This window comes from Leptopilina heterotoma, unplaced genomic scaffold, assembly GCF_015476425.1.
Source record: "Leptopilina heterotoma isolate Lh14 unplaced genomic scaffold, ASM1547642v1 Lhet_123, whole genome shotgun sequence".
NCBI lineage: Eukaryota > Metazoa > Arthropoda > Insecta > Hymenoptera > Figitidae > Leptopilina > Leptopilina heterotoma.
This window is the reverse complement of record NW_025110842.1, coordinates 1,455,366-1,482,404: the sequence shown is the minus strand read 5'-3', so window position 1 is coordinate 1,482,404 and position 27,039 is coordinate 1,455,366. Positions and strand designations below refer to the sequence as shown.

The 27,039-nt window shown below is 21.3% G+C and overlaps 1 protein-coding gene across 1 annotated transcript; it reads right to left on the bottom strand.

Annotated features, from left to right (window-relative positions):
* Positions 1-1,807: 1,807 nt before the first annotated feature.
* On the bottom strand, positions 1,808-19,443 carry LOC122512204. The gene is made up of 4 exons (XM_043627922.1): positions 19,197-19,443; positions 7,883-7,998; positions 5,458-5,791; positions 1,808-2,107 (listed from the first exon to the last, which is right to left on the bottom strand). The coding sequence occupies exons 1-4, from the start codon at positions 19,227-19,229 to the stop codon at positions 1,889-1,891; spliced, it is 702 nt and encodes a 233-aa protein (XP_043483857.1). The 5' UTR covers positions 19,230-19,443; the 3' UTR covers positions 1,808-1,888.
* Positions 19,444-27,039: the final 7,596 nt, after the last annotated feature.

The window sequence follows — 27,039 nt, the reverse complement described above, 5'->3', positions numbered from 1 at the left end:
TCCTTAAAAAAAATTTGATTATTTATGAAAATAATTCAATTAATTTATTGCGAAGATATTTATAACAATTTTTTGTAAATAATTAAATAATATTCATGTGAAATTTTTATTAATTATGAAAAAATAATGAAATGTTTGCGTAGAATTTTTATTAACATTTTTCTTAAATAATTGATTTTTTTTTTTTTTTTTTGAAAATTTTATTAAAATAATAGATTTTTTATTAAAAATTATTGAATTAAAGAAAATTTTTGAAATTTTGCCAAGAATTTTTATAAATTTTTTGAAAATAATTGAATTTCGAAGAAGAATTTTCTCTTATTTATAAAGATAATTGGAATTTTGACAAGAATTTTTTTTTTTAATTTTGCGAATGTAATTGAATTTATGCGAAGAATTTTATTACTTTGGAAAATAATTGAATTTCTGGAATTATTTGTAACCTCACCAAAATTAAATTTTTTAGTTAAGAATATTAGTTAAAAACATTAATAAAATTTAATTTAAAAAAATAATAGATTTATAAATCAATTATTTTTAATAATTGTATATATATATAGTATTAAAAAATTTAACTAATTTCAGAAAAATTTGAATTATTAAAATTTTTGAATTAACTAATTTCAGAAAAATTTGAATTATTAAAATTTTTGAATTAACTAATTTCAGAAAAATTTGAATTATTAAAATTTTTGAAAAATCTAAGTTACATTAAAATTTCTATTTGAATTCATTTAAAATTTAAATTTTATAAAAATTCAAGTTCAAATCGTTCGAAGTTCATTTATTTATGAAAATTGTAAGCGCAATTCTTTTAAAATTTAATTTCAAAATTAAATTAATTTTGAAATATTTTAGTGAAATTATTCATTCCATTTCATATTTTATTTTTATGAAACAAAATTTGAATTAAAAAGTTTTAAATTCTACATTTTTAAAATTGCTAATTCTATTTAAAAAAAAGTAAGAAGTAAGAAGTTAATTAATAAAATTTACATAACAAAAAAATTGCCCTTTTCTCGTACACTGGAAATAATTTCTTCTTTAATATTTTGGGTAATGGGCGAGGGGGAGATAAAGATAGAGGGTTAAATTAGATTTTCGTAGTAGAAAAAAAAAACTGGCCGCACAATGTAATTTGAGTATAAATAATAAAATAGAATAAAATAAAATAAAAAAAAAATAATAATAATTAGGACGATATTAAAATTAGCGCACTATCGCGAAAATAATAGTCTTTTTGTTTGTTTGTTTCTTTTTGGCAGAGAGAAGCATTTTTTCTTTTGTTTTTTAATTAATTTCTTTAATTGCATCAATTAATTGAATTAATTGAATTAATTGAATTAATTGAATTAATTGAATTAATTGAATTAATTGAATTAATTGAATTAATTGAATTAATTGAATTAATTGAATTAATTGAATTAATTGAATTAATTGAATTAATTGAATTAATTGAATTAATTGAATTACTTGAATTAATTATCGAAAATAAATGAATTACATAGTTCAATTAATTACCATAATTAATTCAAATAATTGAATTAATTGCCGTAATTAATTGAATTAATTGAATTAATTCAATTAATTACTGCAATTAATTCAGTTATTGTAATAATTTAATTCAATTACTGCAATTAATTCAGTTATTGTAAAAATTTAATTCAATTACTGCAATTAATTCATTTATTGTAATAATTTAATTTCAATTACTGCAATTAATTCAATTATTTTAATAATTTTAATAATTTAAATTATTTACAGTAATTAATTCAATTAATTGCCATAATTAGTTGAATTAATTACTGAAAATGAATTGAATTAATTACAGTAACGAATGAAAATGAAATTACATTTAATAATTGAATAAATTAATTATCAACTGAAATTAATCACTCAAGTCGTCACGAGATATTCGCGATTTGCTTCTTGTTCGTTTGGCTTTCATTGCCGCGAATTTTTTCTTCTTCGGTTTGGGCGTAATTTCACAGCTGCAACCACTTCGTACTTTAATGTAGTCCAATGTCCAGGATGAGCCGCTCGCTGCACTTCCGGGAAACGCTGGAAAATGATGTTGCCGATGATGATGCCTCGTGTGTTCTCCCTCCTGGAAAAATTTATTTTCTATTTTAATAAAAAAATTTTTAATTTTTAATAAAAAAAAAAAAGTTTTCTTTTTTCTTAAACTTTTTTTTTCCGCATGAAAAAGTGTCTTTTTAATTTAATTAAAATTCTTTTGTTTTTCATTCTTTTATCGAAGAAATTTTTATATTATTTATAAATATAATAAAATTCTTCTCTAAAATTCAATTTTTTTATTTTATATTATTTTTTATAATTTTAGAAAACAATTGCATTCTTTCGAAAAAGTAAAAAAATAATTCCTTTCAAGAATATTTGATTATTTTAAAAATAATTGAATTTTTGCGAAAAATTTTACTATATTTATAAAAATAATTGAATTGTTTCCAAGAATTCATTAAAATTTTGGAAAATAATTGAATTAAATTAAATTTTACGGACAATTTTAGAAATAATTGAATTTTTGAGATTAAATCACTTTTAGAATTATTTTAATTATTTCTTAAATAATTGAATTTTGGAATTATAATTAAAATTTATTAAGTTTAAAAAAAAATTGAATTGTTTTAATGGATTTATTTAAATTTCAGAAAATAATTAAATTCTTTCGAAGAATTTAAGAAAAATGATTGAATTCTTGCAAAGAATTTCACTTTTTATAAAAATAAATGAATTTTTCACAAAAATTGTACGAATTTATGAAAATAATTGAATTCTTGAGAAAAATTTTATAGAAATATTTGTAAATAATTCAATTCCTTTGAAAAATTTGAATATTTTTAAAATAATTGAATTTTTGCGAAGAGTTTTACTTGTATTTATAAAAATAATTGAATTGTTACCAAGAATTCTTTAAAAATTTAGAAAATAATTAAATTAAATTAAATTAAATTAAATTTTACAGATAATTTTAGAAATAATTGAATTTTTGAGATTAAAAGTGATTTCACTTTTAGAATTATTTTAATCATTTTTTTAATGATTGAATTTTGGAATTATAATTGAAATTTAAGTTTAAAAATAATTGAATTTTTCAAAAAAAAATTTCGAATTTATGAAAATAATTGAATTCTTGAGAAGAATTTTATAGAAATATTTGAAAATAATTGAATTCCTTCGAAAAATTTGAATATTTTAAAAATACATGAATTTTTGCCAAGAATTTTACTATTTATAAAAATAATTGAATTGTTTTCAAGAATTCTTTAAAATTTTAGAAAATAATTGAATTAAATTAAATTAAATTAAATTTTACAGATAAGTTTAGAAATAATTGAATTTTTGAGATTAAAAGTAATTTCACTTTTAGAATTATTTTAATCATTTTTTTAATAATTGAATTTTAGAATTATAATTGAAATTTAATTTTAAAAATAACTGAATTTTTCAGAAAAATGTTCGAATTTATGAAAATAATTAAATTCTTGAGAAGAATTTTACTATTTATAAAAATAATTGAATTGTTTTTAAGAATTCTTTAAAATTTTTAGAAAATAATTGAATTAAATTAAATTTTACAGACAATTTTAGAAATAATTGAATTTTTGAGATTAAAAGTGATTTCACTTTTAGAATTATTTTAATCATTTTTTTAATAATTGAATTTTGGAATTATAATTGAAATTTAAGTTTAAAAATAATTGATTTTTTCAGAAAAATGTTCGAATTTATGAAAATAATTGAATTCTTGAGTAGAATTTTTATAGAAATATTTGAAAATAAATGAAATTCCTTTGAAAAATTTGAATATTTTTAAAATAATTGAATTTTTGCGAAGAATTTTAATATTTATAAAAATAATTGAATATTGTTTCCAAGAATTCTTTGAAATTTTAGAAAATAATTAATTTTTTAAAATAAATTTTACAGACAATTTTAGAAATAATTAAATTTATTAGATTAAATTCCTTTTAGAATTATTGTTGGCTAAACCGACGATCCAACCTTTCGAATACTTGACACCAGATGTCTCCATTTTTATTTTCCGAGTGCAACGCGTCCGCGTTCCCGTTTTCTTTATAGAGCTCTTACAGTCGCCTTTTTGGCTTAGAGTCACGCTAACCTGCTAAAGTATCTTTCTGAAGACTCTTTGTAATTTTCCGCAATAAAGTTCAACTTAAAGTTTAATTAGTTTGTTGTCATTGCTTCGTATCCGGACCTTTATCCTTAACAATTATTTTAATTATTTTTTAAATAATTGAATTTTGGAATTATAATTGAAATTTCTTAAGTTTAAAAAAAATTGAATTGTTTCAATGAATTTCTTCAAATTACAGAAAATAATTGAATTCTTTCGAAGAATTTTATAGAAATATTTGAAAATAATTGAATTCCTTCGAAGAATTTGATTATTTAAAAAATAATTGAATTTTTTCGAAGAATTTTACTATTTTCAAAAATAATTGAATTGTTTCCAAGAATTCTTTAAAATTTTAGAAAATAATTGAATTAAATTGAATTAAATTAAATTTTACAGACAATTTTAGAAATAATTGAATTTTCAAGTTTAAATCACTTTTAGAATTATTTTAATTATTCCTTAAATAATTGAATTTTGGAATTATAATTGAAATTTCTTAAGTTTAAAAAAAAATTGAATTGTTTCAATGAATTTCTTCAAATTACAGAAAATAATTGAATTCTTTCGAAGAATTTTATAGAAATATTTGAAAATAATTGAATTCCTTCGAAGAATTTGATTATTTAAAAAATAATTGAATTTTTTCGAAGAATTTTATTATTTTCAAAAATAATTGAATTGTTTCCAAGAATTCTTTAAAATTTTAGAAAATAATTGAATTAAATTGAATTAAATTAAATTTTACAGACAATTTTAGAAATAATTGAATTTTCAAGTTTAAATCACTTTTAAAATTATTTTAATTATTTTTTAAATAATTGATTTTTGGAATTATAATTGAAATTTCTTAAGTTTAAAAAAAAATTTGAATTGTTTCAATGGATTTATTTAAATTTCAGAAAAGTAATTGAATTCTTTCGACGAAATTTATTATTTATTAGGAAAATAATTGAATTTTTCCGAAGAATTTTATTGTTTATTAGGAAAATAATTGAATTTTTCCGAAGAATTTTATTATTTATTAGAAAAATAATTGAATTCTTGCGAAGAATTATATTAAAATTTTTGAAAATATAAATAATCAATTATTTACTTTATAACCGAATTTTTTAAATTTTGATTATAAAATTATTCAAAAATTTAAATCTTGAAAATAAAAAATTCTGTAATTTGCATTCTTTGCATTTCTTTTTTCTCAATTTTTTTGATGATCGAAGAAAAAAGAGGAAAGGAGGGAAAACAATTGTTGGAATTTTTTTTTTTTTTTTTTTTTTTGGTTGAATATAAAAATGTACCTTAAGTTCAGAACTTTGAATGATGGCATAGGAATAGGAGAATTGTTGCACGCATCTTGATTGTTCACTTAATTTACGGTCAATGAACCTGCACGGCTTGTCGAGGACGTCGGGTCTGCACGAGTACTCGAAGAAGCGCTGAACATTTTCCCCATCACGGTAAAGCTCAACGTACATATCTTGACGATTTCGACCGCCCACTGGCTCCGACATTTCCTCAATTGTTGGACAGCAATCGACGGCAGCTCCATCCTCGCCACCCTCCATTCTTATTATATTCTGCATCTCTCGATATGTCAAACGTTTTATTGCCACCTCCTCCTGAGGCTCTGTCCTAAACCAGAATAGTTTCAGAGAGAGAGAGTGAAAGAGCGAAGAAAAAAAAAGAAAAATTGGAAAAATTAAATCATTCGCAATTCAAAAATTATTTTTTTCAATTCAAAATTTTCTCTTCTTTTTCTCCAATTTTTTGGAATTAATATTTATTTTTTCTTTTTCGTATAAAAAATTTTTTCTTTTTCTTTTTTTTTCTTCGTTTTCGAAATAATTATTTTTTCTTTTACAAAATAAATTTTTCTGTTTCCTCTTTTTCAAAATAATTTCCTTCGAAGAATTTTATTATTTTTGGGAAAATAATTGAATCTTGAATATAATTGAATTTTTTCCTTTTAATTTATAATAAAAATTGTATTTGAAAATAATTGTATTTCTCAGAAGAATTTTCTTATTTACAAAAATAAAATTGAATTCTTCCCTAGAATTTTACAAATTTACAAAAATAATTGAATTGTTTCGAAAGAATTTTTTATCAGAATTATTGTTGAAAATAATTGAATTTTTATTAAAATTATTAAAAATAATTGAATTTAAATAATATTTTTAAAGATAATTCTATTATTTCCAGAAATTTAATTAAAATTGTATTGAAAATTTTTTTTTTTAAATAATGGAGTTTCTTTAATAATTTTAATTGAAAATTTTGAAAATAATTGAATTTTATGAACAATTTCTTTCAAGTTTAAAAAATAATCGTTTTTATTAATAATTGAAATTGTACATTTAATTATTGAATTTCATTAAAATTTCAGAAAATAATTGAATTCTTTTGAAAAATTTTATAAACGAATTAAGAAAAAAATTGAATTCATTCGTGAAATTTTTTTTTGTTGAAAATAATTAAATTTTTTGCAAAGATTTTCTTTATTTTCTTCTATTATTTCTATTATTTTCGACGAATTTTAACCAAAATAATAAATAATATAAATAATAATAATTAATAAAATTAACAAAAATAATTGACTTCTAGCGAAGAATTTTTTTATTTTTATTTACGAAAATAATTGAATTTCCGGAGAAGAATTTTTTTATTTATGAAAATAATTGACTTTTTGAGAAGAAATTTATTATTTATGAAAATAATTGATTTTATTAAGAATTAAGAAAGAAATTAAATTCTTTTGTAAAATTATTTTGAATAATTGAATTTCTGCAAAGAATTCTTCTATTTATAAATATAATTGAAACTTTTTTGAAGAATTCATTAAAACTTTTGAAAATAATTGAATTTGTTTGAACCTTTAATAAAATTTAATTGAAGAATTCAATTATTTTCATAAATAATTAAATTTTTGTTGTATTTCAATTATTTTTAAATAAAATTTTAATAAAATTTCATAAAAGAATTCAATTATTTTAAATACAATTTCCATAAATTTTTCTAAAAAATTTATCCATTATTTTAAATTTGCAAATATTCAATTATTTGCAGAAATAATAAATTTCTTCACAGTGATTCAATTATTTAAAAAAGGTTTTTAATAAAATTCTATTCAGAAAATTCAATTATTTTCTCAAGTAATTAAATTTTCGCTGGAATTCAATTATTTTAAATATACAATTTTAATTGAATTCCAGGGAAAATTCAATTATTTTAAAAATCTTCTTCAGAATTAAATTATATCAATAAATTATAAATTTTTCACAAAAATTAAATTATTTAAAAATTTTAAATACAATTTTGATAAAATTCTTCTCAAAAATTCAATTATTTTTTTAAATTTTGCAAAAATTCAATTATTGGCAGAAATAATAAATTTTTTTCACGGGGATTCAATTATTTAAAAAAGTTTTAATAAAATTCTATTCAAGAATTCAATTATTTTCATAAATAATTAAATTTTCGATAAACTGAAATTTAAAAAAAAAATTTTGAAAATAATGATTTTTTAAAGAAATTTCATCAAAATTGTTGAAAACTTCTTTTTCAAAATAATTTTTTTCTTTTCTTCTTTTTTGAAATCGTTTTTTTTTCATTTTGAAAAAATTTTTAATGGGAAAAGAGAAGAAAATTTTTAAATTGTAAAACTCAAAAATTTGAAAGTAAAATGCAAAAAAAAAAAAAATAAATAAAAAAAAAGACATTTACCAACGAGAGATGTGACCTCCAGAATGAAGTTCTTTTGATCTGCGAGAAGAAAAGTTGAGCGTCAAATTATTGGCGGCAATGAGCCGCGGGCACAGGATTGCGGTCAGCCAAACCACCTGCAACAAAAAAGAATTACGAGAAAAAATTAGCAAAAATTATCCTCTAAATTAGAGAAATAAATATTTTAAACTACAATTTTCGGGAGACGGTTCAGTAAAATATTTTTTGTTTTACTCAATAATTACAGTAATCAAGCGGAAAATTATTCTTTTTTTTTTTTTTTTTTTTTTTTTTTTTTTTTTTTTTTTTTTTTTTTTTTTTGATACACATTTTAAGGAGAGCGCGGTTCCGGACAATATTGAAAATAACAAATTTACTCGCAGTTCAGGAAAATAGTAAAAATTACTATTTTTCCGGAACCGTTCAGTAAAGTATTTTTTTCCTATAATTTAAGGATTAAAAAATATAGTTCAATTATGGTGATTCTACAATGTAATTAATTTAAAAAAGTAAACAAAAAATTTAGGGTGATTCTACAATTAAATTAATCTTAAAAAAATCAAAAAATTTAGGGTGATTCTACAATTAAATTAATATTAAAATTTAACTCAATTAGGGTGATTCTACAATTAAATTAATGTCAAAAAGCGAATCAAAAAATTTAGGATGATTCTACAATGTAATTAATTTAAAAAAGTAAACAAAATATTGAGGGTGATTCTACAATGAAATTAATATTAAAATTCAAATTACTACAAAATTTAACTCAATTAGGATGATTTCTTAGATTAATGTTAAGCGAATAAAATTTTTTTTGGGTAATTCTACAATGAAATTAATATTAAAACTACAAAATTAATATCAATTAGGGTGATTCTACAATTAAATTAATGTGAAAAATCGAATCAAAAAATTTAGGGTGGTTCTACATTTAAATTAAAGTTAAAATGCGAATTAAAAAATTTAGGGTGATTCTACAATACAATTAATGAACATAATTAATTACGGAAATTCTACATATTAATAAAAATATTTAATTTTACTAATATTTAAACATTTTTTTTCAATATTCATAATGAAAATTAAATTCTAATTTAATTAAAAATTATATTATACATAAAAATGAAGGAAGATTATAGAATTTTAGATTTAGAATAAAAATCTACTTTTTTGAAATTTGTCGAAAAAAAAGAAGTAAAAAAAAAAAATTGCCACGTCCCTGAATGAAAGTATCAATGAATAGTCAGTTAAGTTATTAAGAGGAGATGCCACACACATTGTCGGTTTCGTGTGTGAACATATAAAGCGGAGGCGAAAACATTAATTCGGTCGGCAATCTTTATGGAAATTAGTCCTCGAGGCGAAAGAGCTCGTGTCACACGAGCCTCTTCCACTAAATCCCTGATTTTAACTTTTTTCTACAATTTTTCGACAAACAAGAAAAATGTGTCTTCTTTCGAAAATCTCTTTTTTTTTAAACAGAATTTTATATTATAATCCTAAATTCCAAAGATAAAAAAATAATTATAAAAGAAATATCTAAACTACAATTACTGTTGAAAATATTTTTAAGGAACAGTTTCAGAAAATTGTTTTTTAGATATATGTTCCTAAATATTGTTCCTTAAAAATGAATTTTTACAAATAATTTCCTGAACTGATAGTTAAAAAAGTACTTTTATAAAGATTTTTCTAAATTGTTCTCTGAAAATGAATTTTTACAAATATTTTCCAGAACTGTTCCCCAAAAATGTATTTTTTTAAAAAAAATTCCTGAACTGTTACTTAAAATCGTATTTTTACAAATATTTTCCTGAACTATTCACTAAAACTGTATTTTAAAAAAAAATTCCTGAATTGTTCCTTAAAAATGTATTTTTTAAACAAATTTTTTCCTGAACTGTTACTTAAAATTGTATTTTTGCAAATATTTTCCTGAACTGTTCCCTCAAAATGTATTTAAAAAAAATTCCTGAACTGTTCCTTAAAAATATGTTTTTTTTTACAAATATTTTCCTGAACTGTTCCCTAAAAATGTATTTTTTTAAAAAATTCCTGAATTGTTCCTTAAAAATGTATTTTTTAAACAAATTTTTTCCTGAACTGTTACTTAAAATTGTATTTTTGCAAATATTTTCCTGAACTGTTCCCTCAAAATGTTTTTTTAAAAAAAAATTCCTGAACTGTTCCTTAAAAATATGTTTTTTTACAAATATTTTCCTGAACTGTTCCCTAAAAATGTATTTTTTTAAAAAATTCCTGAATTGTTCCTTAAAAATGTATTTTTTAAACAAAGTTTTTCCTGAACTGTTACTTAAAATTGTATTTTTGCAAATATTTTCCTGAACAGTTTCCTAAAAATGTATTTTTTTTTAAATTCCTGAATTCTTCCTTAAAAATATATTTTTTAAACAAATTTTTTCCTGAACTGTTACTTAAAATTGTATTTTTGCAAATATTTTCCTGAACTGTTCCCTCAAAATGTATTTAAAAAAAAAATTCCTGAACTGTTCCTTAAAAATATGTTTTTTTTAACAAATATTTTCCTGAACTGATACTTAAAATCGTATTTTTACAAATATTCTCCTGAACTGTTCCATAAAATAATTGTATTTTTACAAATATTTTCTTGAATACCTTTTGAGACTATTCCTGAAATTGAAAATATTTCCAATTTTTTTTCCTGAATGTAATAATATTTTATATCACTCGTGAAAATTTTGGTTTAAAATATTTTTCGTAACTGTTCTTGAATTTTAAAATTGTATTAAATATTATTTTACAGAACCGTTTCTGAAATTGTCTATTAAAATATTTTCAAAATCGTTCTTTAAAAATGTATCATAAAAAAAATAAATTGGTTCTAAAAATTGAAGCTACATTATTTTTTTCCTAAACCGTTCCTGAAAATAGTAATTTGTAATATTTTCCTAAACCGTTTTTAAAATTGTAGCTGAAAATATTTTTCGAACCCCTTCTGAAATTGTAGTTGAATATTCTTTACGGATCAACGACAAAAAAAAGAAATTGTTAATATTTTCCTGAACCGTTCCGAAAATTGTAGTTTAAAATATTTTTACTGAACTGTTCCAGAACATTTTATATTAGTTTAGAATTTAATGTATTCAATTAGGGTGATTCTACAATGAGACGAATTTTAAAAATCGTTCAACCGGAAAATTTAGGTCAATTAGAGTGATTCTAAAATGAAATTAACGTGAAAAATTTATTAACCGCAAAATTTAGGTCAATTAGGGTGATTCTACAATGAAACGAATATTAAAAAACGATCAACTAGTAAATTAAGGGCAATTATGGTGATTCTACAATGAAATTAATGTGAAAACTTTAAACAAAATTAAACAAATTAAATTAAACAAAATTTAGGTCAATTAGGGTGATTCTACAATGAAATTAGCGTGAAACACAATATTTAACTATTACCACAAAATTTAGGTCAATTAAGGTGATTCTACAATGAAACGAATGTTAAAAATCGTCCAACTAGAAAATTTATGTCAATTACAGTGATTCTACAATGAAATTAACGTGAAAACCTTATAAACCGCAAAATTTAGGTCAAATAGGGTGATTCTACAATGAAGCGAATGTTAAAAATCGATCTACTATTAAATTTAGGTCAATAAATGTGATTTTACAATGAAATTAAAGTGAAAAATTAATTAAAGAAAATATGGGTCAATTTGGGGTGATTCTACAATGAAACGAATGTTAAAAATCGATCTACTAGTAAATTTAGGTCAATAATGGTGATTCTACAATGAAATTAAAGTGGAAACTTAATTAAAGAAAATATGGGTCAATTTGGGGTGATTCTACAATGAAACGAATGTTAAAAAATACAATTAAATTAATGTAATAAGCGAGAAACTAAAGTTTATATCCATTAGAGTGGTTTTACAATGAACGGAGTGTTAAAAATCGACAAACTAGTAAATTTAGGTCAATTACGGTGAGTCTACAATGAAATTAATGTGAAAACGACATTTTTAAACACACATTTAAGGTCAATTAGGGTGATTCTACAATGAAACAAATGTTAAAAAACGACCAACTAGTAAATTTAGGTCAATTAGGGTGATTCTACAATGAAACGAATGTTAAAAATCGATCTACTAGTAAATTTAGGTCAATTAGGGTGATTCTACAATGAAACAAATTTTAAAAAAACAACCAACTAGTAAATTTAGGTCAATTATGGTGATTCTACAATGAAATGAATGTGAAAACTTAATTGAACAAAATTTAGGTCAATTAATGTGATTCTAGAAAGAAAAGAATGTCAAAAATTACCAATCATAATTATTTTCGCCAAAAAACTATCAGTATGAATGTTATCAGTAAAATTTTCCAGAACTGTTCCTTAAAACAATGTTTCTACTCTAAATTCGACGAATTTCAATTTTAAAAGTCGAAATTAATTTTCATTCAATAAATATTGTCACTTGTCTCATAGGAGGCAGTAAATAGCTGCATTTATCAAGGCAGATGAATCGTTCGAGTTGTTAATCAGAATATAAAACTGTAAAAAAAAATAAAAATGAAATGCTTGGAAGCGCTGTAAGTTGTTGTGACTGTAATGGGAAGATTATAATCAGCGATCATATATACCAGTTTAATCTACATAAATGTTAAGTGTGTGTCGAAACGCGAGGGCAAAATACAACTTTACTTTAATATTAATATACATATATATATATTGATAGACGATATAATTATTATTGCTCAGGGTACCGTTCTCGTATATACATTTATACACACAGGATAATTTAATAATGGCAAACTACCCATAGCAGGTTTCTCATTTCTCGTCCAAAGAAAAACTAATTTCAAATAAACAAAAAGAAATTTTAATTAATGAGAAATTTATAATTAATAATTAATAACAATTAATTAAATTATTAAATAATTAATTAATTAAATAATTAATTAATTAATTAATTAATTAATAAAAAATAGAATTAATCAAAAATTAATTAAAAAATTAAAAATAGAATTAATAACAAATTATAGTTAATAAAAAATTTAAATAAATAATTAAATTAAATACGGATCTTTTAGGGCCATTCTACAATGGAAATCATATTGTCAAAAGGTATACATAACCTATATAAAATTTCAATAATTTATGGTGATTTTACAATTAAGTTAATCTTTTCAAAAGACGAGCCACAAAATTTAGGTCAATTACGGTTGATCTACAATGTAAATTACGTCAAAAGGCGAAAATAGTAAAAAAAAAATAGGTCATTAAAGGTGATTCTACAATGGAAATTAGATATTATCAAAAGGCGAACATAACGACAAGTTATGGTGATTCTACAATGGAATTGATATGGTCAAACACTGAACTGTAAAATATAGATTAATTACGGTGTTTCTGCAATAAAAATTATTTCAAATGGCGAATAATACTAAAAATTAGTTAGTAAAGCTTAGATTAGTTCGTAAAGAAAATTATTTCAAAAGCAGAAAATATTTTTAAAAATAAAAATATTTTTAAAAATAGAAATATTTTTAAAAATAGAAATATTTTTAAAAATAGAAATATTTTTAAAAATAAAAATATTTTTAAAAATAGAAATATTTTTAAAAATAAAAATATTTTTAAAAATAAAAATATTTTTAAAAATAAAAATATTTTTAAAAATAAAAATATTTTTAAAAATAAAAATATTTAAAAAAAAAAATATTTTAAAGGTCATTCTACAAATTAAATTAATATTGCCACAGGCGAGAATAACCTCAAAACATAAGTGTCGAGAGGACAATATATGACTTTAATAGATAATTTAGGGTGATTCTACAATGAAAAAAAAACTTATGGAGAAAAATACGTGTAATAAATTATTCTTAAAAGAAATTTTATGAGCCAGCTGCAAAAAAAAAAAAGGAAAAATATTTCAATAATAAAATGCTACGAGGAATTTACTTTTTTTTCTTCTCATGTCTGCATTTTTTTTTTTTTTCAATAGCGCACATCACCGTTAGTTATCATATATGTTAGACTGTAATTTAAAATAATTTGAAAAATATTGATGCGCATCGATATTTATTATTGTTGTTATTATTATTATTATTATTATCATCGAGAGGGGTGGGTCCAAATTTCCTCTTTGCGCCAATCTCACTTTCAAAAGTGATTTATAAGTAAATGCGTGGGAGTACTTTGCCTCCGGCTTTCTCTCGTATTCTCTCTCTCCCTCTCTTTCTATATAAATATATATATACATGTATAATAAAATATATTTTCTTTTTCATTCACTTTAATTTTTTTTTTTAGTTTTTTTCTGTATTAACTAAAATTTTTTGTATTAAATTTTTTTTTTTAGACTTTTTTCAATAATTTCAATTGTTTTAATTAAATTCAATTTTTTTCAAGTAATTTTTTAGATTTTTGAAATAAATTTCAAATTTCAATGAATTTTCTGAATTATTTAAATTTAATTTTTTTTCAATAAATTTTTTCAAATTTCGGATAACCCCAAATTTCTTCAGTTACTTAACAATTTTTTTTAATTTATTTCAATTTTTTCAATTATTTTTCAAGATTTTTAGAATTATTTATAATTTTTTTAATTAATTTCAATTTTTTAAAATTATTTTTCTACATCTGTATAACTAATTTCAATTGTTTTAATTAATTTAATTACTTTTTCTAGATTAGTGAAATCAATTTCAATTTTTTCAATTTATTTCCTAAATTATTTAATTTTCAATTTTTTTTCAATTATTTTTCTAGATTTTTATAAATAATTTCAATTGTTTTAATTGATTTCAATTATTTTTCTGTATTTTTTAAATAAATTTCAATTTTTTTCAATTATTTTTCCATATTTCTTTAGTTAATTTCAATTCTATTAATTAATTTCAATTCCTTTTTTAGATTAGTGAAATAAATTTTAATTATGTCAATTAATTTCCTAGACTATTTAAATTATTTTTTTTTCAATTAATTTTCTAGATTTTAAGAATTAATTTCAAGTAATTTTCTAAATTTTTGATATAAATTTCAATTCTTTTCAATTAATTTCCTTGATTATTCAAATTTCTATTAATTTTCTAGATTTCTTCAGTTACTTTCAATGCTTTGAATAAATTTCAATTTTTTTCAATTATTTCTGTACATCTTTAGAAATAATTTCAATTGTTTTAATTAATATCAATTATTTTTCTAGATTTTTGAAATAAATTTCAATTTTTTTCAATTACATTTCCAAATTTCTTCAATTACTTTCAATTTTTTAAAAATTAATTGAATTTTTTTTCAATTATTTTTCCAGATCTTTATAAATAATTTTAATTGTTCTAATTAATATCAATTATTATTTTTCTGGATTTTTAAAATAAATTTCAATTTTTTTCATTTAATCTCCTTGATTATTCAAATTTCAATTTTTTTCAATTAATTTTCTAGATTTCTTCAGTTACTCACAATTTTTTTTCAATTACTTTTCTAGATCTTCAGTATTAATTTCAAGTAATTTTCTAGATTTTTAAAATAAATTTCAATTATTTTTAATTTTCTATATTTTTGTTATTTTCCATTTTTTTCAATTATTTTTCTAGATTTTTAGAATTATTTTTAATTTTTTCAATTAATTTCAATTTATTTTCTGAAATTTTTGAATTTTCAACTTTTTTTGAATTATTTTCTAGATTTTTAAAAATTTCAATTTTTCTTCAATTAATTTTCGAAATTTCTTCTGTAACTTTCAATTCTTTCAATTCATTTTAACATTTTTTCATTTATTTTTCTTAATTTTTGCAATAAATTGCAAATTTTTTAAAATTAATTTTCTGGATTTAGAAAATTTCAATTTTTTTTCAAAATATTAGTTCTCAAGATTTCTTAAGTTTTTAAAAAAAATTTTTTTTGGATTAATTTCAATATTTCTTCAATTCCTTTTCTATAGGTTTTCTTCGCATTAATTTCAAATTTATTTAAATTTCATTTTAAATTAGTTTTCCTGAATTTTTAAAAATTCATTACAATTGTTTTTTTTTAAATTATAATTCGGAAATAATCGTCAAAATTTAAGTTTGTAAGGGTGATTCTACAATAGCATAATTAACATTTTTAAGAATTGAAAATAACCCTTAAAAATTAAAGGCCATCTTAATGGTGATTCGACAATAAAATTTCATAATGATTAATAAAAATTGGAATTAAAAGAAAAATTGTTATTCTTTAGGGTAATTCTACAATGTGATTAACGTTTTGGCAAAATTCGAAAATAAACTCAAAATTTAAGTTAATTTTTGTCTAATTTTCCAAATTGAATCAATCTTGTTAAATATTAATATTGTTTTATTGTATAGCGAACATAAACTCAAAATTTTAGTCATTTAAGGTGAAAAATTTAGTTAAATTAATTAATTAATTAATTAATTAATTAATTAATTAATTAAAATTTTAGTCATTTAAGGTGATTCTACAATGAGTTTTTTTTTGTTTTTTTTGTTAAATGTTTTTTTTTTATTGTACAATGAACATAACTACAATATTGAAGTCATTTAAGGCAATTCTACAATGGAATTTATTTGTTTGTCAAAAACGCGAAAATACCCGGAAAATTTTATTCTCTTAGGGCAATTTTACAATAGCATGGAAACTAAATCGTTTTTAAAATTTTTGATTTTTTAAATTTAATTTTTTTATTTCAATTTTTTTGTAATTAAATTCAAAATTTAAGAGAAAAAAAGAAAGAAAAAAGAAAAAAAGAAGGAAAAAAAATATCCGGTAATTAAAGTAGAAATAAAATAAAATTTTTAAAAAATGAAAAATAATTTTTTCTTATTTGCAAAGAAAAAAGACCGGAAGTGATTGATGAAATATCACGTGACAACTGGTAGCAAATGGGGCAAAAAAGTCAACTTGGAATAAAACACGTTTTGAAATGATAAAAACAAAAACAAAAGAAAAAGAAAAAGAAAAAGAAAATAAAAAAGAAAAAATTGTGCAAAATGACTTAATAAGGTTTTCTCGCTTTTTTATCAAATTGAATATCTTGCGAATGTCCTCTAATTTTCTTATAATATACCTCCATATGAATAAATAAGAGATGAGCAGTAAACCAAGTTCTTTCTGAAAATCCTATTTCTGATAAGAGACCGGTTCTCCCAGTTACAAAATTCCTTAATTGTGTATTAACATCAGATAGAACATCATCCCTTCGCTTGCCAGTAAATTATTTCAACTCTATCTCTCTCATTCGCTCATAAAATAGAAAAAAAAAAAAAATCTTTTATCAGCTGTAATTTCATATCATTTTTCTTCGACATTGTCTTTTATTGGACACATTTTATTGTCAATAAAGATTTTTATCTTTTTCTATATTATATTATTCTTCTTCTCTTATTTTATGAATTGAGAATTTTTATGTATTTTTCTTTCATTCTTTCTTTCTTGATTCAAATTTTCTTCATAATAAAAATTTTCTAATTTGGACTTAAAACAACTTTTTTTTTATTTTTAATTAAAATTTTTTGGAACAGTTTTGTAAAATATTTCTGATTATAAATTAATTTCAGTTATTACAACTCCAATATAGTTTCTAATTTTTATTAAATAAAAAAATTAAAAAATTAAAAAATTAAAAAAAATTAAAAATTAATTATCTACAATTAACTTTAATTTTGGTGGTCATTCTAATATTACTTTCATTGGAGGATTACCTTAATTGAACTAAATTTTGTAATTTTTTTTTGTTATTTAACATCAATTCTTTTGTGAAACCACTCTAATGAATATCAACTTTATGGTTGATCATCGCTATAATTAAATTATATTGTAGAATCACTCTAATTGACCTTCATTTTATGGTTAATAGAGTTTTCATATTAATTTCATTGTAGAAACACTGTAATTTACCTCAATTTTCTAGTTGATCGACTTTTAACATTCTTTTCTTTGTAGAATCACCCTAATGACATAAAATAACCTAAATTTTGTTTAATTAAGTTTTTACTTTCATTTCATTGTAGAATCACTCTGATTGATCTAAATTTTATATTTAACTGGGTTTTCACATTAATTTCATTGTAGAATCACCCTTATTGAACTAAATTTACTAGTTAATCGATTAATAACATTCGTTTCATTGTAGAATCACCCTAATTGACCTAAATTTTCTAGTTGATCTATTTTTAACATTCGTTTCATTGTAGAATCACCCTTATTGACCTAAATTTACTAGTTAATCGATTAATAATATTCGTTTCATTGTAGAATCACCCTAATTGACCTAAATTTACTAGTTAATCGATTAATAACATTAATTTCATTGTAGAATCACCCTTTTATTGACCTAAATTTACTAGTTAATCGATTTTTAACATTCGTTTCATTGTAGAATGACCATAATTGACCTAATTTTTTTAATTAATCGGTTTTTAACATTTGTTTCATTGTGGAATCACCGTAATCGAAAATTTAATGAACAGTTCAGTAAAATTTCTTTTAATTTTAAAAAAGTACAAAAATAAAAATAATAAAAATACAAGACAGTAAAAATACAAAGAAATATAAAAATAATTTTAAATACGGAAAAATACTAAAAAGCTCGAAAATTTAAGGAACAGTTGAGTAAAATTTCTTTTAATTATACAAAAGTACAAAAATAAAAATAATAAAAAATACAAAGAAATACAAAAATAATTTTAAATACGGAAAAATACTAAAAAGCACGAAAATTTAAGGAACAGTTCAGTAAAATTTCTTTTAATTATACAAAAGTACAAAAATAAAAATAATAAAAAAAAAGAAATACAAAAATAATTTTAAATACAGAAAAATACTAAAAAGCTCGAAAATTTAAGGAACAGTTCAGTAAAATTTCTTTTAATTATAGAAAAGTATAAAAATAAAAATAATAAAAAATACAAGACAGTAAAAATACAAAAACAATTTTAAATACAGAAAAATACTAAAAAGCTCGAAAATTTAAAGAACAGTTCAGTAAAATTTCTTTTAATTATAGAAAAGTATAAAAATAAAAATAATAAAAAATACAAGACAGTAAAAATACAAAAACAATTTTAAATACAGAAAAATACTAAAAAGAACGAAATTTTAATGAACAGTTCAGTAAAATTTCTTTATTTTAATACAAAAGTACAAAAATACAAATAATAAAAAATACAAGAGTACAAAAATACAAAACAACGGAAAATACAAAAATAATTTAAAATATAAAAAATACCAAAAATTTTAAAGAACGGTTCATTAAAATTGCTTTTTTTTTTCCTAAAAAAAACTAAAAAAATAAATAAATTTCAAAAAGAAACTTACCGCGACGAGTGCGCTGAGAGCTTCAATTCGCATAGTAGCTGGCCAGGCCAGCGAAAAGGCCGTTGCTGAGAAGCGCGCGGATCGAAATTTGGAATAAAATCGATCCTCGGCAATAAAAAAAAAATTTCTTGATTATTCCTCTTATTTTATACTTTTTTTTCTCCTTCTTCTTTTTCGTTTTCTTTATATAGAAATATATTTATATTTTTATTTATAAATATTATTTTATAATAGTGTCCAACTTTGGTTTCTCCAGCTCTCTTTCACGTTCCCTCTTATCTCAAACAGACGACAATCCATCGATTATTATTCGAAATCTCGATCGGCACCTAAAATCCGATCCGCCCAATTTCATTTTATTCTCCTCTTTTCCATCTCGATTCACTGACATGACTAGCTTCGTCGATCTGCAAAAAAAACAATTTTTTTTTTTATTATTATTTATTAATTTTATTAGGAATTACGATTTTTTTAACTAATATTTTCTATTTTACTTTTTTGAGGTTAAATTCCATTTCCTTGGGTCCAAGTTAGTAGAAAACGAGTACAATGAAGAGTAATTTTTTTTTTGAACTAAAATTTTTTTTGAATTTTGAAAAATTTTTATATTTTACAATTTTGATTGAAAAAAGTATTTGAATTTGGCAAAATTTGTTAATTATTTTTGGATTTTTCAATAAAAATTGTAAAGAATGCAAATTTTTCAAAATTCAAAAAAAAAATTTGAAAAATAAAAATTTTGAATTTTATCTTTTGAAAAAATATCTTTCATGGTACTCGTTTTCTACTAACTTGGACCCAAGGAAATTAAATTTAACCTCAAAAAATTCAAATTAAACACTATTTCTCACTATACTTTAATTTTTCTATTAGTGACGGTAATACTAGTTGATTAATCAATTATTTTGCTCTAAAAATCATCGGTTATTTCACCAAAAATAGTGGTGAAAAAAATTCAGTAAAAATTCAAAATATTAAAAAAAACAAAATTTTGGATTAGTATTTTCTAAAAAATTAATTTTTTTTTTGGAAACAAATACTATTCATGGTACTCGTTTTCTACTAACTAGGACTCAAAGAATCGAAATTTGAAGTCGAAAAGTTCGGTATTATCATCGTTTCTTACTATACTCGTATTTTATTAATTACACAGTTACTATTAATTATATATTTTTAATTATATAATATTTTTAGAAAATATTATGTAAATAATATAATATTTATTTCGGTAAAATTTGTTAAATAGTTAATCACTGCCGGATTGTTTGATAAAATTTGTAATGAGTAAACATATTCCAAAATTCAAAAAAGAATTTTCAGAAAACGAAAGTTTGCTTTTTCTTTGTATTTTTGAAAGAAAAATACTTATTTCTCTATTATGGTGGCATTAAAATTAGTTAACCAGTTTATTACTGTAGAATTTTTTTCTAAAATTGTAGAGAATAAAAATTCAAAAAAAAATTTTGAAAATCAAAAATTTTGGATTCTTTAAAAAAAAGAACGTACCATTTATGGTACTCGTTTTCAACTAACTAGGGCCCAGGGAAACGAAATTTGACCTCAAAAAAGTTCAAATTTAACCCCTTTTCCTTCTATACTTAAATTACAATTTTTTTTAAATATATTTTTTAATTTCCGGGCATTTATACCAGTGATTATAAAAATTTACCTTGCATTTTGAAAATTTCCGAATGAAAATTCAATTTTACAGCAAATGGTCTGCAAAATTGTAATAAGGAAAAAAGGGAGAGTAATTTTTTTTATTTTTTTCGGGGTTTTTTTTTCTTATTTTTTGTAGTGAAAATATGTGTTTGTATGGACGTCGTGAGGAAAGCATCGATCACTTCCGCACCGCAGGTTATAATACCTGTCTTCGATGCTGAGGCAATTAATTGGTGTACCAACGATCATCGACGTTTGCCGCTGACTTGCTGACGCATATAATCACCATATATATTTATATATATATACCCCCCTGACACCTTTAATCGATTAACAAGTCGTGATAAAATGCTTGGTTACCAATAAATATATAACGAGTCGAGTGCATCACACTTTTCGAATTATAACCTCGTTTTACTTTCATGTCAAATTTTTTTCTTCTTAAAATTCCATTTTCTTTATTATTATTAATTAATTTTATTTATTATTATTAATTAATTTAAAAAAAACTTAAAAATAGTTTGCTAACATTATTTTTACAAAAATTATTCGGTAAAAACAATTTTTTTTTATTATAAATGAAGAAAGAAATAAATGAAAATTAAAAAAATGAAATGAAAAACAAATTTTCATATAAAAAAATAGAATCTGACAAAATAATCACATTTTTCTCCAATTGCATCGAGAATTTATAATTTTTGATTGTAGAAATAAATTTAGCGAACGTAAGTTAGTAGAAAACGAATACCATAATGTATGTTTTGAAAAAAATTAAAATTTTCAAAAAACACCATTTTTTTATTTTTTTAAATTTCTGTTTTTAGTAAAAAAAATTTATTTTACTGTAAAAATAGATTTTTTACTTATTAAATTTAACACAAAAATATCGATTTTACTTACGGCCAATTATATATTTTTTCGCAAAAAAAAAATTCAAAAATTACCAATTTCAAAAAAGTTGAAATATTTTTCAAAAACGGATTTTATTTTTTAAAAATCCATTTACCATCTTCATGGTACTCATTTCCTACGTATTTTAGGTCAAGGAATTCAAATCTAATATTAATAAAGTTAAAAATCTCGTTAGTTTTCTTAAATATTGAAATTTTTTCTTATTAGAATCAAACTTTTGATTTTTTTTTCAAATTAAAAACAAAATTTCGTACTTTTTTTGCTTTTCACAATTAATTTAAATAGAAAACGATTACCATAATCTTTATGTTATGAAAAAAAAATCAAATTTTCAAAAAACACATTTTTTTTATTTTATTTACTCAAAATTACATTTTTATTATTAACTACAATAATAGACTTTTTGCTTAATAAATTTTCAGAGTGACATTGATTTTATATACAGCTAATTGCATAGTTTTTAGCAAAAAAAAATTCAAAAATTACCAATTTTCAAAAAAATCGAAATTATTTTCAAAAATGTATTTTATTTTTCAAAAATCCAATTAGCATCTTCATGGTACTCATTTCCTACGTATTTCAGGTCGAGGAATACAAATCTACTATTTAAAAATTAAAAAATTTCGTTTTTATCTGAATTAATTAAAATTTTTTATTATTAGAATCAAATTTTTCGTTTTTTAAAATGAAAAAAACAAAAGTTTGAAACTTTTTATGCCTTTTAATTCAAAAAGAATGAATTTCTGCATGAGACATTTTGAAATTAAATTTTTTCCCCTTCATTTCAAATGGAGATGACTTTGGCGAAAGGAGAGAGGAGAGAAAATGAAAAATGACTTGTAGAATAGAATTTGACAAATTTAAGCTACCGCATGAAACGTGTTTTTTTTTTTCGTCGTCTTAAAGAAAAAAATTGATGGGACAGGTTCCGAGGAAAACACCACAGGTGGTAAATCGATGGGATTTTTCATTGATCAGCAAAGAAAAAAAAAAAAAAAAAGAAAAAAAATTGCCATTGTGTAAAGGGCTACTGTTTTCTTGTCAGGAATATTGAAAAGAAGGGGAACCACTACCAGATTCTGGATCTCTTTCTCTCGACAGTCAATGTCTCTTTGAGAAAATAAAATTATCGATTGGTCCATTGCCTTTAGGCCGCGACGCCTCTCTATAAAGAGAAACACGCCTTCCTTTCTGCAGGATACATAACTCGACACTCCCTCGATAAATACGATCGATAATTTTACCACTTTTTTTTATTTTTTATTATTTTTAGTTTTTAAAAAAAATTTTTATTTATTTCTATTTTTTGTATTATTTGTATTTTTTATATTTTTCGTATATTTGTACTTTTTGTATTTTTTATTATTATTTATACTTTCTGTATTTTTTGTACTTTTTCTTTTTTTGTATTTTTTGTATTTTCTGTATTTTTTGTATTTTTTGTATTTTTTGTATTTTTTGTATTTTTTGTATTTTCTGTATTCTTTGTACTTTTTGTATTTTTTCCAATTTTGATATTTTTATTTCACTTTTAGCATTATTTTAAATTCCTTTTTTTTTCTTATCAATTTTAAACAATTTTTTTAATCATTTTTTCTATTTTTTTGTTTACAAGCCAATTTCCCCCCTTTATAACAGTAGATTTGAATTTCCCGTCCTTAAATACATAGGAAATGAGTACCATAAAGACGCTAATTAAATTTTTGAAAAATAAAAACCGTTTTTTTAAAATTTTTTTGATTTTTCTTTGGGGAACAATTTTTGACTTTTTTCTACGAAAAATTACTCAATTATATCAATATTTAAGGTTAAATTTAATAAGTAGCAAATCTTTTTTAATATAATTAACAGAAAAAAGAAATTTAAGTTTAAAAAAATATTAAAAATTCGAGTTTTTTTTTGGAAATTTGATTTTTTTTTTTGGTTTTTAAACATAAAGAACATGGTATTCGTTTTCTACTAATTTAGGGTCGCTAATTTTGTTTCTACTATCGAAATAGTCAGAAATAATAAATTTTGAGTATTATCACTGAAAAAGAGAGAGAAAAAGGGGGGGAGGAAGTGAAAAAGAGAGAAAAAAATAGAAAAAGAAGGGGGAGTAAGTGAAAAAGAGAGAGAAAGAGATAGAAATACAAGATTAATGTAGGAAATTATTTGCTGATTGAGAATTTTAATTAAGGAAGATTTCGACTATATCAGCAATTAGTGACATCTATTAGACGTCAATTGAACTCTTTGGTTTAGAGTCAGGTGTTATTCTTAAGATAATTACTCCGATATGGTTGTCGGTAAATAATTATATTTTTGAATTTAATTTTTGATCTGAAAAAATAAGCTGCGTGAACGACTGCACTGTGCATCTGTGAGGACTCGAACCCCAGTTAATAGCTGCCTTTCGCGGGACTAACGCCTACCAATGCAGTCGTTCACGCAGCTTATTTTTTCAGATCAAAAATTAAATTCAAAAATATAATTATTTACCGACAACCATATCGGAGTAATTATCTTAAGAATAACACCTGACTCTAAACCAAAGAGTTCAATTGACGTCTAATAGATGTCACTAATTGCTGATATAGTCGAAATCTTCCTTAATTGAAATACAAGATTCTATATAAAAGACGCACACAAGGATAATAAATTACATATGAAAAAAAGAGGAGGAGGGGGGGGAAGAATTTATTGAAATTATGTGTAATTATGTTTTCATTGGACAAAGTGTGTTCATTAAATCAAATCGCAAGTTTATAAGTGATTACTTCCTGTGGTGAGCGAGGTTAAAAAAAAGGGAAGCAAACTTGTATACCAATTATACACTCACCTCTCTCGTCGGTCGCATATAATATAATTTACAGAGCATAAAATTTCATTCTTTTGCTGCTTAATAATAATTTACAAATTTCTTTTCTTTTTTCTTCTTCAATATTTCCTTTTTTTACAAATATATTTTTACTTTCAATTTCTGTCGACAAAAAAGAAAATTTTTTTTTCCTTTTTTGTCGTTACTCCATTTTTTTTTTATTTGCAAATTTTGAACTAGTACAAAAACCAAATTCTAAAATATAAAATTTTCTCAAACCTCCCCCCTTTTTTGAACTCCCCCCCCCTTTTTATTTTTGTTTTAAAATTTTGAATGATTTTAGTAATTTTTTTTAATTAACTCCAATACTGCAAATAAAGAGAGAGCGCTTCTTTCACTGTAAGTAAAATATAAGGAAATTTTCAAACCCTCCCCCTCTTTTTTTAGGGGGGCATTTTTTGCAATTTGAAATTAGTTACGAAACTACTGAATAAAAAAGTTTCGTAACTAATAAAAAATTGTGATATAAAAAATAAAGAAAGCGATTTTTTTGTCTGTATCGGAAATTAAAAAGAAAAATTCTACCCCCCCCCTTTTTTTTTACTTGTTTTTTTTTTTGAATTTGAGTTAGGAAATTTCTTTTTTAAGGTAATTCTTAATTAATTCAAAGTTGTAAAGGAAAAAGCGTTTCTTTTGTTGCAGCAAACGTTAAAAGAAAATTTTCAAAAATACCCCCCACCCTTTTTTTCAAAAAAATGCATTTTTTCTAAAAAAAAAAGAATACTTGACTCATGGTACTCGTTTCCTACTAATAAATAGTCGAGAGTTACAAATATGGGATCTAAAATTGTCAAATTTGATACCATTTAAAAAAACAATTATAAATCGATAAATAGTTTATGATTATTGGAATATTTTCACAGTATGGTGGTTATTAATTAATTAATTAATTAATTAATTAACTATAATAATAATAAGTAAAGTAAGAACTATAGTAATAACTACATTAATAACTATAATAACAACTATAGTAATAACTATAGTAACAATTATAGTAACAACTATAATTGTTTTACCACAATTATTATATAATATTGATAATATTTAAGGAAAAATAAATATTCGTATGTACCTATAAATATATATATGTGTGTTTCTACAAGAATGAATATAATACACAACGCGTTACAGCATCAGTTTTGGAATAATTTAGAGATCTATAATTTGATAAAAAACTCCCAGGCAAAGAGAGTTTGGAAGCGGGATTTGTGAGAAAATTTCAAGGGTGTAATAAATTCTTTGAATTTACGAATCTTTTACAATGAGTTGTCACAAGAACAGTAAAAACATACACACACACACAAAAAAATGTCTTTCAGTTTCACCTGACATGTTTTCTGGTATGTTCTACAATAATCGTATATGAAGAAAAAAAAAACAAAAAATAAAATAAAAACCGCGTGACGACGGACCAACAGATATAATATTCTACCACCATTTTTTATTATCCCGCACATTTTATTTTATTACAACAAAAAAAAATATATACAAATATACTACATGCAACATTGAAAAATAAAAATTTGTATTTTATTCTAAATGACATTTTTATAAAATAAAATAAAATTTTAATAAATAGATTAACTTTCAAAAAGTTTTAATTTGAAATGTTACAAAATTTCAATTTTAAATGAATTTATAATTAAAAATTTTAAGGAACTTAGATTTTTGAAAAATTTTAATAATTCAATTATTTTCAAATATAATCCTCAATTTAATGATTTTCAATATTTACTATTTTATTAAAGTTTTTCAAAATAATTATTTTTTAATAAAATTTCTCGAAGAAATAATTTTTGATTTTTGTTTAAAAATGTTGATAAATAATTCATTATAAGATTCAATAAATTTAATACAATTGTAATTCATTTTGTAGAAATGATTTTATAATTTTTTTAAGCAATTTTTAAACTTTTACATTAGAAACATTTGAATTACTTTCTTTAATTTTAATTAAATGCTTCACAAAAATTCAATTATTTTCAATATAATAATTAAAATAAAATTACTCTAAAAATTCAATTACTTTCGAAAATATTAAAAATCTTTGTATTAAAGATAATTAATTTAAAGAAGGATTTTAGTTAAAAATTGTAGAAAATAATAGTTAATTTGAAATGATAAAAATAATTTTAAGAAAGTTGCAGTAAAAATATTATTATTACCTATTATTCTTATTGTTAACAATTTTTGATATCCATTCCAAATAAAGAATATTTTTATTATTATTGTTATTATTATTATTATTATTATTTTTAATATCCATTCCAAGTAAGGAATATTATTATTATTATTATTATTATTTATATACATTGCAAGTTATTATTATTATTATTTGCTATTATTATTAATATAATTCCTACCGTTTTTAATTTTGCTAACACTTTATTATAACTATTTTTATCGGAA

Excerpts from the sequence above, each read along its gene's own strand:
- LOC122512204 (XM_043627922.1), bottom strand. The coding sequence starts at position 19,229 with ATGCGAATTGAAGCTCTCAGCGCACTCGTCGCG. Across the intron at positions 7,999-19,196 it reads CTCTCAGCGCACTCGTCGCG|GTGGTTTGGCTGACCGCAAT; the intron begins GTAAGTTTCTTT and ends TTTTTGTTGCAG. Across the intron at positions 5,792-7,882 it reads GGAGGTCACATCTCTCGTTG|GACAGAGCCTCAGGAGGAGG; the intron begins GTAAATGTCTTT and ends ATTCTGGTTTAG.